This window comes from Megalobrama amblycephala, linkage group LG11 (assembly GCF_018812025.1).
Source record: "Megalobrama amblycephala isolate DHTTF-2021 linkage group LG11, ASM1881202v1, whole genome shotgun sequence".
Taxonomy (NCBI): domain Eukaryota; kingdom Metazoa; phylum Chordata; class Actinopteri; order Cypriniformes; family Xenocyprididae; genus Megalobrama; species Megalobrama amblycephala.
In genome coordinates this window covers 30749483-30765070 of record NC_063054.1, presented here as the reverse complement: position 1 = coordinate 30765070, position 15588 = coordinate 30749483, and the positions used below count along the sequence as shown (strand labels likewise).

At 38.0% G+C, this 15588-nt stretch overlaps 1 protein-coding gene across 2 annotated transcripts in view; it reads left to right on the top strand.

The window, feature by feature from the left end:
• The window catches only part of man1a1 (mannosidase, alpha, class 1A, member 1), a 163010-nt gene that overhangs the window by 61500 nt on the left and 85922 nt on the right, over nucleotides 1-15588 (top strand). For both annotated transcript variants that reach the window (XM_048207395.1, XM_048207394.1), the window contains exon 3: nucleotides 9815-9930. In XM_048207395.1, the coding sequence (XP_048063352.1) occupies nucleotides 9815-9930 (116 nt within the window). The remainder of the gene's footprint in view (nucleotides 1-9814; nucleotides 9931-15588) is intronic.

The following is a 15588-nucleotide window of genomic DNA, read 5'->3' as shown; positions in this document are numbered from 1 at the left end:
AACTGTCTGCAGTTCCCGAATGTACGTGCTTGTCACTCACGACCACTTCCTCTAATAAAACGCACAGGGAAAAGGCCTTCTCTCCTCCTTCCGTCTTTTTCTCCACAATGTCCACCAGTCTGATTGTGATTTGGAAATAACCGTTTCCCAACAGTGAATTAAACTGTTCTGTGATGGTCCCTGACATGAACTGTGCAATTATAAAAAATAAAAAAAAATAAAAAATTTTGAAAGTGCAGAAGACCATAGATAAGTGGTAGGAAAGAGGAAGAACACGTCAGTCCGGCTCTAAGCCCTTGTGTGCTCATTTAGCACAGTGGCTGCTGAACCATGATGTTCTGTCAGTATATAGCCACACTCGTATTAATGACCCAACAAAAGTTGTATGCTTAGCTGTGTGTTTGGGACGTAGGTCAGAAGAGGTGCTGGGTTTTTGTTCTATAGAGAGAACCTCCGAATTTAAATGAATAGTCTTTGTTAGCAAGCAGAGCTTTTTCTTGACTTTTCTTTTTCTTCACTATCTTCAGATTTCTTGACAAGCATGCTTTTTGGTACTCTAGCTTTTGATTAGCAACAGAATTTATAATTGTTAGAATTATAAATAAAAGTTCTTTTTTATTATTCATTTATATTTTAACTTTAAAATATAACAAAATATAACAGTTGGCAACTTTAGCTGTAAACTGCTGTGTTATAGTCATAATTTAAAATGTAATTCATGTATATGAATTATTTTTCCCAGTCAAGTACAAGTTTAGCTTAAATCCTGTAAAATTACTGTATTTTTCATGCTTGCTCAGTTAAAGGTGCTAAAGAGGATGTTTTGTTTTATACATTTTGCAATATTACTTGAAACTGTCTTTACTAACTGATAAAAGACTATTTATTAGGTGCACTGAAAGTAATAATATTAATATACATCATCTGCGCACGAGGTAGGGCCTTAAAAACATCAGCCAATCGTTTACGCGATCATCGCGTAAACGATTGGCCCTCTGGCTTGTCAATCACTGCCATGACGTTCCTTGTGAGAGACGTGCGCGGATTGGCCCTCTGGCTTGTCAATCACTGCCATGACGATCCATGTGAGAGACACGCGGCTGCGCGCTCCAGTAACTTTCCACACTCCACAGGCGCCGCATGCAATGTTTTTGTCAGGAGACAGGAGTAACAACTGCAGATTGAGTCACCTGCGGTGAGTCCGACATAATGAATCCACTAAGTGTGTGCGCGGCTTTAAGTCGCTCAAACACGTCCAGTCAGAGCCAGTTAATTTCAGTCTGCGATTACAGTCGGTGTTGAAATTCCATGTGAAAGTATATAAATCTGCTTCAGGAGCAGGAAACAGTCTCTGTATGTTGAGCACAGTCAGAATGTTTTAGCTAGTCGTTAAATGTGTGCCCGGCTTAATAACACAGCGAATGCCGGTGGTAAACACTTGTGTTCCCATACTCGTGCACGAGTTTTGGGAGGCGTTCCCTCTAAATGAGCTGTGAAGGAGGGGGTTGTTCTTACCCATGCACTCATTTCAAAAACTCAGTCTACAAAAAGAACCTCTTTAGCACCTTTAATGTGCATGGATTTTAGAGTAAATAAACGGACACTATGAAAATGTAAAACAGGACTGAACCTGTCATATTGTGAGCAGCAATTTCTCCCATTCACTTTTAACTGTCTCCTGCTCATTTAATGTCTGAGATTTTAATGTGATCTTCATAAAACAAGAAAAAAGTTGCAATCTGTTTGTTTTCATAAAAATCTACCTTTGAGAGAAAGTTACCACAGTTGAAGAAACTCCCATCTGTTTTTAAGAGGATTATTAAGTTAATGTTTGCAGTGTTTGTCTGTGTGTTTTTCTTCTGCCGGCTGGCAAGCGCAAATTGGAGCATCTTTGGTACTAAATGGTTTGATGCAGACAGCTGTGTTGCACCGGTGTTTGCATGTTCAGCCTTGAATATCCTCCAGTCTGAATTTTCTCACAACCACTTTTGTAAATTAATGGCATGGTTTTGATGGACATTGGCTTATGTGCGTTTTTGCCTGAAGCCCATCGTCCAGTGTCACAGCAGGCTCTGAGATCCTGCTGCTTGGAGATGTGCTTACAAACAGCTTCTTGCTGTGCAAGATGAGTCTTCATGTTTGAGCTGTAATCACCAGCCTAATCTTATTTTTGAAGTGATGTATTTTGCTTTAGAAGCACTGACTAGAGATTGTGTCAGTCCTCAGAGTTCACTGATAAAGTCTGTTTATATATTTTCCTCATTAAAACAGTGTCACTAGAGGAGGTAATGTTTTACTGTTTGTATTCAGTAGTAGCAGTACCCTGCTGCTGAATCTACAACCCTGCAGCAAAACTATTTATTATTATTAATATTTTGTTTAGCTGAGTTGTGAGCTTGCAGTCTGAATTGAATATATTGAGAACGACAGGACATAGTAAAATATATAGGACAACAAATAGACAACACAACTTTCTATTATGTTGTTCTCACTGGTTGCGTGCACAAACAAATGAACAGCATAGTCAGATTTGTGAACCAATTAACTGAATAAATAATAAAAAGGCTAATTGCGACTTTTCCTCTCAATTGTGAGTTTACATCTCGCAATTCTGACTTTTTCTCAGAATTGCGAGATATAAAGTCGCAATTGACCCTTTGCCGGGAGTTTGATTGACAAGCGATCTAACCAATCATAACGCCGAATCCGCCATTTTGTCCGACAAAGCAGTCAGGAGTTAGAAGATTAACCTCGGTGGACTTGAACTTGAAAAATGTTTCCACGTTTGTGTCCTTTCCACGTTTGAAACAACTTTCCTTCTCATGTTCATTCATGTTTATTTGATGCTACAAATTAGCTAGTAAGAAGAGATGATCGGTTCATGAGCCTCTTGAGCTGAGAGTGATCTGTCAGGACACATTAAAGAGCCACAAAACTGTTTTTATTGTTCGAATTTCTTAAATTACAGTTTGAAAGCTGGGACTTTGTTTAATATCATAAGTAACCTGCTCTGTCTTGTCTGTCGACGTGTTGTCAGTGTCCTCTTTGTCAGACTTTGAGAGTTTATATCTCACAGTTCTGACTTTATAACATGTAATCGCGACTTTATATCACGCAATTCTGAGAAAAAAAGTCAGAATTGAGAGATGTAAACTTGCAATTGCGAGAGAAAAGTCAGAATTGTAAGATGAAAAAGTCACATTTAACATTTAAAAAAAAAAAAAAAAGCTTCCATATTTTCCTGATACCAATAGCAATTTTACATTTTCTCAATGCTAGTTTTCATATGTATTTAACAGATTTCTTTTAAGAAGTTTAATATTAATATGAATATGAACAAATTAAGTAATCAAATGTAAATTGTAACTGCTTAAATTATCAACATAGTCTTGACTATTTAAATACTAATTCAGTGCTGTTGGAGTTTGACTGAGAAGTTATTAAATTAGCTTTATAGACTTTTAGATTTTGTCCCATTTTCGATTATTTTCGTGAGGCCTAATGTTCATTTCTTTTGTTCTGCCAGATAATGTTCTCTGAATTACTGTCCAGTATCTGTCAGCCCAGAATAAACATGCAGGATTGTACCACCTTGCAGATGCTGCCAATGTCAATTCCCTGCCAAATAGCTCTGGGGGTCAACCTTCATTTTGATAATACCGCTTCCAGGAGGTTCTCTTTTGGTAATGGCTTTCTTTCAGATACCAAATGAGCGACCATCTGTTATACAGGCCTTGCTGAGATGAGCTCCAACACGTGATGTTACCATCTAACATTAAAGAGAGAGTTCTCCTGAAAATAAAAATTATCCCATGATTTACTCACCCTCAAGCCATCCTAGGTGTACATGACTTAGGTGTTCTTCAGACAAACACAATCAGAGTTATATTTAAAAAATATCCTGGCTTTTCCAACCTTTTATAATGGTAGTGAATGGCGCTCACGATTTTGAAGCCCAAAAAAGTGCATCCATCCATTATAAAAGTAATAAAGGCCTTCTGAAGCAAAGCGATGTGGTTTTTGTAAGAAAAATATCCATATTTAAAACTTTATAAACTATAATACCTAGCTTCCGGCAAATGGCTGTATGCATCGAATTACGGCAGAAGAGTAACCTCTGACGCGATGCATGACGTAGGATTTAGGACTAGCGCAAGCTCTCGCGGTTCTAACAAATAAGGCTGTGCAACAAACTCAAGCTCCTGTTCTCTTATATCGAAATCCTTCGACATTTCTCTTTAAAAATTTTCATTTGTGACCGGTGTTTTGTTTTGCGCTATCCTCTGCGCTTCCACATTCGTCATTTGTCGTGTCAGAGGTTGCACTTCCACCTTAACTAGATGCGTACGGCCGTTTGCCAGAAGCTAGTTATTATAGTTTATAAAGTGTTTTTTTTTTAATATATATATATATTATATATGGATATTCTTCGTACAAAAACCCATCCCTTTGCTTCGGAAGGCCTTTAATGCTCTTTTCTTGTTTGTTTTGCCCCTGCTGTAGAATGGCCAGTTGTTGGTCTCATTGATTAAACCATAGTATGCACTGGGATGGAAGATGGTTCAATAGATGATTGTGCTTTCGACGTTTGATTGTTATCGTCTTCGATCCACAGCCTTCTCAAGGGGTAGAACGTTGATAAGATCAAGTCTTTGTATTGAATGACAAGCAGGCAGGTATCCCATCACCTCTAACCTGAGGTCACAACATGTTCTCATCAGGTTCAGCAAGGATTCATGATGGTGGATGGCTTTATCGGGTCATTAAGTGCCTGGTTTGTAACTTACCAGTGTAATTGGAGATGATAAGGTCTGTGTATAGTGCCTAAGAATCTCTCCTAAATCTGTGCAGTGGACTTCCCTATATGGACAAGATTGTATAGTCCTGATTTGGGTCAGCATTCAGAGGGTAAAACCAGTCATGTAGGGGAAAAGCTTTTGGGACGTGAATGTCTAACCGAGGGCTGTATCGGAAAGCTTCATAGTGAAGGTGATTTATGACCTTCTCACACTTCCTCACTGGGGTTTGAGTCCTCAAGGGCCTGTTCACAGTGCACAAATGTGCTGTCCTTTCACCTACAGTGCAGTTTCTGCCTTGAAGGATATTTTGATTTGCATCGTTCTCTGCATAGAACACAATATTTGCTTACTGTTTGCATCTTATGTGCACTGAGGATTCTGTTTAAGGTATATGAAAATTTTTGGCTTCAGCAGAATGTGAGCCGACTATGGTTACACTAGTAGTTAGTCATGCTGATTCTGATAGCTTTGCAAGTATGTAGTGTCACAACTTGTTTTGTACAACAGTATTGTAGTTTAGCATGCCACGGTCTCATCTTTGTCAGTTTTCCTGGCTTTTACAAAGTATAGCCTACAGAAACCAATGATTTTGATTTAGGGAGTATGGTTGTAAGGTAGAACAGTGACTTTAGACCAAAGTAGTCTGAGTTGAAAAGGCCACATCATGCCGTAAAAACTGGAACTTTTAGGGCTGTGTGATTTAGCAGCACAGAGACTGTTCTGTCTAAAGAAGAGTGTTGCTGTAGGAAACAAAAGGGGCGCAGTTTGCACATTTTTATGGTGTTTTATCTGGTCATCACATGCTGTTTCCTCTTCCTGTTTCGTTTGACACCTCGTCGTGGTCGTCTTCTTCTTGTGGATAGGTGGAAATGAGGGGGGAATGGCATGGTTGCATCTCCCACATGTTTTAAACCCAACTGAGAGTCATTTCTCATGTTTTTCTCCTGACAGATTTTTAGAAGTGAGATACCCTTTTTTTTTAAGAAAAGCCAGAATTGTGCAAGCTTTATCAGACATTCATTTTTTTTTTCCCTGTTCAAAAACTTCTCGCCTTCTAACTCCTGCAATAACTTCATAGCGTTCTCTCTTGGGAGATTATTCATCATTTCATTGGCTCTAGCAACACCAAATGTGGAAAAGATGTGTGAATGCTCTGCAGGAGGTGTTTGAGATGTTGCGTACAAATATTGCACACAATAATTCTGTCATGTAGTGTCTTCAACATCACTAGACAGAGCCAGGACTGTTAAATGAGGAACACAGCTGGTTGGCAGCTTTGAATTTCTTGAAGAGGGTTGCATGCAGTGCCAGACTAATAATTAAAGTACAAAAAACAGTGTCGCCCAGCCTGCTGTGTTCGTAATCAGTACAAATGCAAAAACTACAAGTGAATGTCTTTTGTTGTTGTTGAGGAGTGTGCCAGTTACCATATTCTATTGTTTTCTTTCCCTTTCCTCCTTAAATTTGTGTTTCATAACATCAGCACCTTAATTAGCTGCATTATTTTTTCTTTTTATAATGTTGTTAGAGAATCTTGCTGGGTAATGATGCCTAAAATGGTTGTGGGAAATGACCTAAAATAAGACAGATTGGTAGTTACTATGGATTTTTTTTTTAATTTTGTATGTATTATAGGGACAAAATGAAATCTGCAGCTTTAAATTAAAAAAGGAAGCGTTGAAACCATGGCTAAGTGCACATGCTCTGAAACATAGTAATCCTAATCCAATTTCTCCCTCTTCTCCCATTGAATTGTTGCACTCGTTTTCTTTAATTGTACTTATTAATACAATTTAGAATCAGAATGAGGGAGCTTTATTACCAAGTAAACTTGCACACACAAGAAATTTTTCTCTGTAATTGAAGCTTCCAGTACACACGTTCACTCTAAAACTTGCTGGGTTATTTGGAAACCCAGTACTGGGTAAATATTGGACAGAACGCATGCTTGGTTATTTTTACCCATCTTGTTGGGTTTTATACATTAACCCATTAGCTGTGTTTTTTTTTTTTTTTATTTAGTATAGAGACAGAGCAACACGCGTCATAATCTGAAAACCACGCTGGGGGGGAAACAATCCAACAGTCCCCAATGACTTTGCATTGCGTGAAGCTGCCTCCTTGTCATTTCTGGCTTAAAACAAAAAATAGAACAATGTCTAAAAGCTGCGATGTGACAAGGTGTACAGCAAACAAGCTAAAAAAACCCAGAACTAAGTTTTTATAAGCTGTCGACCCCAAAAAATCGAATGTTTGTTTGAGGAAACTTAAGTGGATACAGGCAGTGAAACGGAGCACAACGGGTCATATTACTACAAGAAATGCATTAGAGGTAGGGCTGAGCGATATATCGCATGAGATTGTCACGCGCATTTTGTCAGTAAAGCCGGTTCCCTGATTACTGCGAAATCGCCATCACCTGCTTTCAAATGGAGCGGCATTTAATAGACAGAGCCGTAGTTCACTGACAAGCTACGCAATATCGCGTTCATTATCGCAGATTTATCGCCTTTGATAATGAACGCGTTATTGCGTAGCTTGTCAGTGATCTACGGCTCTGTCTATTCAATGGCGCTCCATTTGAAAGCAGGTGATGCCGATTTAGTGGTAATCAGGGAACCGGCTTTACTGACGAAATGCGCGTGACAATCGCATGCGATATATCGCCCAGCCCTAATTAGAGGGAACGTATTCGGCGAAAGGTGAAATAATTCTTTGACATGGTTAAAAATAATTCATGTTTTTTTCCCTTTGTTTGTTTAGCATATGTTGTCGCCGATTACGTTCCCCTCCAGTGTATTTCTTATAGTAACATGACCCGTTACGCTCTGTCTCACTGCCTGTATCCACTTTTGTGTCCTTAAACATTCGTTTTTTGCAGTCGACAGCTTATAAAAACTTAGTTCTGGGTTTTTTAGTTTGTTGGCTGTACACCTTGTCACACAACAGCTTTTAGACATTGTTCTGTTTTTTGTAATAAGTCATAAATGACAAGGAGGCAGCCTCACGCAGTACAAAGTCAATGGAGACGGTTGGATTGTTTCCCCCTCCCCGGTGGGCGTGGTTTTCAGATTATCATAAACGTGCTCTGTCTCTATTGGGTCAGTCAACCTGATATTGAAGGTTTTTCATTATATCATATTAGTTATATTATGTAACAGCTGCATTTTAATTTTCAGACATTGCGGGTATTTAAGTCGTCAATGTCCTAGTGTTTAGTGGATCCATATCAGTGTTCATGATAAACTGATTCACGTCATATGAGGAGCACAAATCAAAGTCTATGAAAGGCTAAGGGCTCTATTTTATCTAAGTGCATGGTCTAAAGTGCACGGTGCAAGTGCACTGTGGGCGTGTCCGAATCCACTTTTGCTAGTTTAACAACGAGAAAAATGGTCGGCACGCCAGGTGCATAGTCTAAAAGGGTTGTTCCTATTCTATTAAAGGTGCTCTTAGCGATCCTGGGCGGAGTAACTTCCTGTTGACGTTCGAAGTGTTGTCAAACAAAACAGAGGCTACCTAGACCCTCCCTCCTCCTCCCCCTCCCCTCCGTGCTTCCTGAAACAGTCATGAGCGCGCATTTAAAATCATTCTTGTCGGTTATTGGCTGGAACATGTTTATTATGTTTCGTGGTCCAGGCTGCACCAGTTTGTTTTTATTGCTGTTTTCGGAGCTTGTGGCGACTACAGAGACCGCGTTTTTTTTTACAGTGTGCAGCTAGCGGATAGTGAGGAGATGTTTGCTGTATATGACAAAAAAATGTTTTGGCCTAAAAACGCGTGACATCGCTTAGAGCACCTTTAATGAGTAATGGCTGTGTTTTGGGCATAACATGCAATAAACCAATCAGAGTCTCATCTCCAACTCCATAACTGAAGCTATAGGTTGTGAAATCAAGCATTTCTCTTTCTTACTGTTTTTTTAGTTAGCTTATGTACTAGCATAGCATAGCATACATCTATCCAATTAGCCTGCTAGCTTAGCTTATATTATATTAGGTATGTTTTTTGCTTCCAATATCAGTTTAGTTTGTTTTATTATGCAATACATAGGCATTCATTTTAAATTTCAAGCATGTTGTTTGTGCACTTAATGTAATAAACATCATACAATAGTGAAATAGGTTATAATTAGTCAAGACATCACAACTGATTAGGCTGCTGCCTGGGTCCTAAAGGAGACCCGATTCCTGGGGGGAACTCATTTTCTCATGACACCGGATTTCACCAAAGCATTTTTATCTTTATGCACACAATAATAATTTTTTACATTGTAATCCTTTTATTTTTAGTATTTGGCTTGTTTGTGTGCTGCTGCGGTCGTCCCTGTGTTTGTGTGTAATAAGTATAGCGTACGTGTATTGTGCACCCGCCTATAGGCGCATATTAAAAATTGTGCCATTGACTTTAGACAGGTTTAAGTTGGTCAGTGTCGCAGTCTATATGTTGCCTCAAAATAGCAATGCGCCAACAAATGCGCCTGAACACACCTCATTTTCAGATCAGCACACCCATGGGCGAACAGATGGGTGTGAGTGCATTTGCTATTCAAAAAGCGTGGCTCGGGACGGGAAAATGATAACTGCGTCGGGCTGAAACTAGCAAAAAACACTTGCGTCGCGCCTGGCACCTCTTTGCACTGGCTGTATGATAGGGCCCTATATGTGTTATCTACACTGCATATGTTTTTGAGCGTCTATGTTTCTTTTATCCAGGATGTTGCTTTTGTGTAATCTTCTAAAACACTGAAGTAATCTGACATGGCCTGATCTGTTCATCTTAACCTTTCCTTTGAGGGTGTTGACTTGCAAGGTTTTTACTGGTTATAGTTGTAGCTTGTTTGCTCTCTACACAGGATTTTCCCTTAGGCAGGGCATTAGTGACCATATCTCTGAGGCTCTGAGGTCTTTATCATAAAGCTATCGGTTTATTTCAAGCTACATCTAGACTCTGATCCTAAAGGGAACCCCACAGGAATTCTTCTCAAATTGGTTTGTTGTCATATTTATCCACAGGTAGTCTCAAAGGAGCCACCATTGTGGATGCACTGGACACGCTCTACATTATGGAAATGTATGACGAATTTGATGCTGCTACCGAGTGGGTGGAAAGGAACCTAGACTTTAACATGGTAAGACTCAAGCCTGTTATACATATTTCTAATGGTCCAGTTTGCTTTAAAATTGCCCCTGAATAATACAACTCAATCAGAATAATGACTTTTTGATAAGGCTTGTCTGCGTCGTCTCCAGTGGTGACGGAGTGTCGACCTTCGCTCTTCTGGAGAGCTCTTAGCATCATCGCTTGTTAATCAGACAATAAGACTCTGACTCATGAGTCTGGTGTTAGTGTATGAGGAGAAGCTCACATCTGAGCCAACAACAAAAACATCTCCAAGCCTCAAAAACTATCTTCTGACTCATGCTTTCAGCCATTTTTCAACACTAAAATTTAAATTTTAGACTCCTGGGGTTTTTTTTTCCACCCAAAAACAACCATGTCAGCATGACTTAAATGGCTCCTCTCATGAGGAATCATTTTCTGTATGATCTTTTTATAAGAAATGTTTGAAACGTTTCAGTTCATGTTTATTTGTTCCTGTTACAATATAATACAGCTTAGCAAGAGAGTCTATTATTGAAGGATGTGGTTAAAAACAATTTAGGCGTAAAAACAAACACTTAGCTAATGTGCAAGCAGACAGGAAGATAGCAGATTTGTTTTTCATTTTAAATGCAATTTGTAGCAAAAAAAAAAAAGGGGGGGTCAGAGAATGGAAAATTATCATGAAAAACTAAATTATGACTGTTTTTGATGGTCTAAATACATTTATACATTCACACTACCATTCAAAACATTTTATTTAAAAGATTTTTTTTTTCTTTTAAAATACACTGGTCAAATTGATCAAAGGAGGCAGTGAGAATTTATATTTCAAGATTTTTATTTCAAATAAATGCTTTTTTTTTTATTTTTATTTTTTTTTTTTTTACTTTATCGAAAAAACAAAATGATAATAGGAAATGTTTCTTGACAACCAAATCAACATATTAGAAAGATCGCTGAAAGATCATGTGACTGTTCATGCCATCAAAGTAATACATTTATAAATATATAAATATATATGGCTTTGGGCCACCATTGACTACCATAGTATGTTTTTTCCAACTATAGAAGTCAATGATTGCCCAAAGTGGCCGGGTTACAAACTTTCTTCAAAATATCATCTTTTGCATTTAGCAGTACAAAGAAATGTATACAGGTTTGGAATAACCTGAGGCTGAGTAAATGATGACATAATTTTCATAAATTAGAAAAGGTATTTTAAATTGTAATAATATTTCACAATATTACTGTTTTTACTGTGTTTTTGGTCAACTAAATGCAGCCTCGGTGAGCATAAAATACTTGCTTTAAAAACTTACATTTATTAGTACTAATATTTACAATAAACGATTCTTCTACCGAGTAGTAGTTCATTAACAGAAAGGGGTTTACAATTTAAATGGAGAATTCGCATATAATTATGATGATTTAAAAAAAAAAAAAAAAAAAAAAAAAAAAAAAAAAGTGTTCACAGGTGTGAGTATATCAGCCATTTTCTGCTTTGAATGTGACTCACTCACCCAACTAGATTTTAGAGCTGGAATTATCAGCCTTTTATGAACGCCAATTCTTCTTCAATAATATGAGAAATGCTGAGCTGTTTCATCTTCAGAACTTCACACAGTAGGGAGAATGGAACTGAGACCAGCACTGAAGGCATAAATTTGATTAATCATAAAGACAATGGAAGTGAATAGCAAAAGGTAATCAGTACTTCATATAGATCACGCCAGAAATTCCGAAACAAAATTTATGAGCAAATTAAGACGCAACACATGCAGGATAAGGTAGGCAAAAATGATGCTTTGTTTGATGTGGCTCTTTATTGAGGTAATTTCATTAGACATTCTGCAGGGGTTTACCATTAGTTAAGCATCGGAAGTTCTTCAGTACATCCTACCGCCTCAATTTAAGGCAAGAGAGAAAACTGTATCTGGGTCCAGTGCTTTAATGAAGAGTGTTAAACAACTTTTAATTGAAAGGCTTTTCTTTCTTCCCTCAAGCAATTCCAACAATGAAAGAGTCCACAAAAATCCCCTGTGAAACGGTTATTAATATTCAGCTTGTCTCCGGAATACTAAGCAACTCGTTTCTGATGCACGAAAGCCTATTTTTTTACTTGAATAATTGTAGCCATTGGAAGTTTAGTCATGCTGCTTTATTTGACCTCCACTATCATCCGGTTATCTTTGTGAAGCTAAAAGGTGTTTATCTAAGCAAAGGCTATCTGCGAATCGAGCTTACATTATCATCCTGAGTACTGTTTCAGATCGGTTCAAAGGTTTCCCCAAAGTGGTCAAATCTCTTTGGCAACTCGTTGATTACATTAGGAGATATGATTAATCTTTGTTTATCCTTGCACATAATCTCAATATTTTATTTGTCCAGCGTTTTTGGTTTAATCAGGTCATTATCCTGAATCCTCATTACCACATTCAGTTGTTTTACAAGTTATGATCAGATTGCTTTACAAAGTAATCCGACCCTGGAGCAGAACGGAGGAGGAGAGCCACTTCACTGTATCAACAGCCCTGATCTCTCGTCTTTTATGCTGTGGGATTCTTTTATTCCTGTAAAAGCCAGCATCATCGAAGGTCAGATTCATCGACTGCTGTAAAAGACCGCTGTGTTGCAGTGACCGCAAATCCCAACTGGACTCAAACCCGAGTGAGATAACCTTTCAGACAGAGACACTATACTGCTGGGGGAATCGAAAAACCTCATCAAAAGCATATAAATAGAAAATCCCTTCCCTTTTTATAAGGCTTACCAATCAGAGACATACCATTAGATACAGCACTCAAGCACATTGTGGCTCGCTGTGTCCATCACTCTCATCTGAAGTATGCATTAGAGCAGGGGTTTTCAAAGTCAGAGACAGTGGGCCTCCGTTCTAACATAACATACACATGGCGCCCTGAGTAGTATGAATTACAACAGATTCTTAATCAAACTATGAAAGATATTCAGTCAAAGCAATGAATGATTTTCTTTTTCTTGTGGTGTTTGATTAACTTCAACAGCATAGACAACAGCAGGTAGGCCTATATGAGGCTGCTTTCATTTTAAGACCTTATGCATGGATCCAATATAATAATTTTGCCCAACTGTTTACTTTAACATTAGACATAGCTAACCGTTTACGTGAATACTCACCAAGATGGGCATTTTGATACATAAATGTGTGTATTTGACTAGTGATCGACCGATATTGATTTTTTTATAACCGATACCGATACCGATTATTTGCATGTTTATGTACCTGATAACCGATATGCAGAACCGATATTTATTTACTGTTATACTTCTGTTTTTGACAATTATTACAACACAAATGAGCTGAACAAACCATTTTATTTATAACAATCACTCCCTCCTTGCATACAAAAAAAAACTTTATATTTATTAACTAAATAATGGTTATGTAGTAAATCAAATGATTATATAATCTAGGGTTTAAACGAGATAATCTTGTCAAAAATTTCATGCAGTGGCCGTGCTTGAGGCTTCCTGATCATCAACCCATTCAGGTGCTGAGCAATATGAACGAACTTTTTTTTTCCGAGACTAAATAAAGTTAAACAGCACTTGTCAGTTTGCATTTTATGATCTAAATTTAATCTAACGTTAAATCATGAAATGCCAACTGACAAAGTGCTGTTTGACTATAATTTAATCAACCGCGATCGCGCATGGAGATAATAAATAATTAATTTCCACAAAGCGGTAGGCTATATTTATATGTGTATTAGCGAAATAATTGTTATGTAGTAAATGATAATATAATCTAGGGTGTTTAAACAAGATAATCTTGTCAAAAGTTTCATTCAGTGGCCGTGCTTAAGCCTCCTGATCATCCGTCAGTTGCTAAGCAATATGAACGAACTTTTTCTTCTAGACTAATGGTGAGCAAATACAACAGATAGAGAATTAAATTCAGCGCTTTTATTTTCAACATGCACTCATGTTTTATTTAATTCATGTAAAGTTACGTCTTTATTGGGGCAGGACATGACGAATTACACTACGTGACTCAATGAGTTCGTCTCAATTGTTTAGAAACAAGCTGCATAAATTAACTATGTCTCAGATCTCATTTGTGCATGTCTGTTATGTTAAATAAAGTTGATTCATTCAAGCAAACCAAGTAGAACATATACTTTAGCCTACCTGTGCACTGAGTTGTTGTTGACTGATCTCCTCAGACGCCCGGGCTGCAATGGCGGAAATCTCAAAACGGCCACAAGATGGCGCCGTAAATCGGCGAATCCGATATTACAAAACCGATACCCGATTATGGAAAAATGCTTAAATATCGGGAAAAATATCGGTAAACAGATAAATCGGTCGATCACTATATTTGACCCTTCAAGTGCAATAAGCCATGAAAGTGAACTGAATTCAGCACTCTTGCTCTTCGGATGTGCGCCACTGAAAGCCGCCTGTCAGAACTGAATTCAGTTCTCTTTCACAGTTTATTGTGCTTTTCCCACTCTTTCTTCTTATTCACCCATGTTTCTTTGCTGCTCTCTTGTGTTTAAGCAGTCCTGCACTGCACGGATATATTTACACATGGAAAAAAATATATAGAAAAGTCTCTATCAGTTGACATCGTCATATCACGCCCTAACCCCTGAATTTGAGATTTATTATTAGGGCTGTTATATTAATGTGTTCATTTAATTAATTAAAATTTAATTAGTTAAAATGATTGTGCACAAAAATAATCTGAATCAGTATTGGCCATAACAAAAACAATTTTGTTCGACCTCTAGTCTGTATCATAACTGTACTCCTGTTTGTTGCAGATGGATTTTTTTTAAAATAGCCATATCATCCCCCACCCTCCCCTTTCCTCATCAATATCAGTGATTCGGTTAGCTTTATATTTTTCTAAGCGAAGCAAAGTCCTGGCTAGGCAGCACTTTAATAATTGCAGAGTTGCAGAGTCAGTGGAGGTTTTGCATCGCTGCTTTTGCCTCTTCTTTTACTGATTCCCTATTGACTTTGTACATATTCATGTGTGCAGGGAGAAGATTGCACAAGACTCAGAAGTGAACTTCTGACTCATCTTGTGGAGGTTTTTTGGGTATTTTTGACCCACTTTTTTGTTTTACAAGCCAGTCTGTTTCACAGCAGAAGGGACATTCTCAGGCTTTACAATTGGTTCACAAATTGTTCTGGACAGTTTTATCAAGGAGGAGCTTACAATATTTACGTCTTTTCCCCGTTTTATTTAGTTGACATATACAAGAAAGCCTTTGTCATGGTCTTTTTGTGCCAATTCCTGACAGGTCCCTCTATGACCCACAAAAGGGTTGAGCCATCATCTGGAAACATCTGGTGCCCTGTTGCAACTGGAACCATTTAAGCATTTGAGAGGAGGCTCTCCATTGGGGCTTTTGCACCGGAGGAACGTTTTCATAGTTCCTATACCTACTGGTGGAAGTTCCTGCTTTTTTGCATGTTTGCATGTTTGATTTTAGTTACTAAGTAGGTTACTTCAGAGTTGGGTCCAACCCAGCACAATAGGAACTACCAGTGGCTTAAGTGTTCGTTGACTGGCTGAACGCATACCATACGAAACACAGCCAATACAGTTTACATATACTTACTCCATGAACTAACTCCATGAACATGGAAAACAGTGATAGATAAGATTTACCTGCCACCTTTGTCTGCG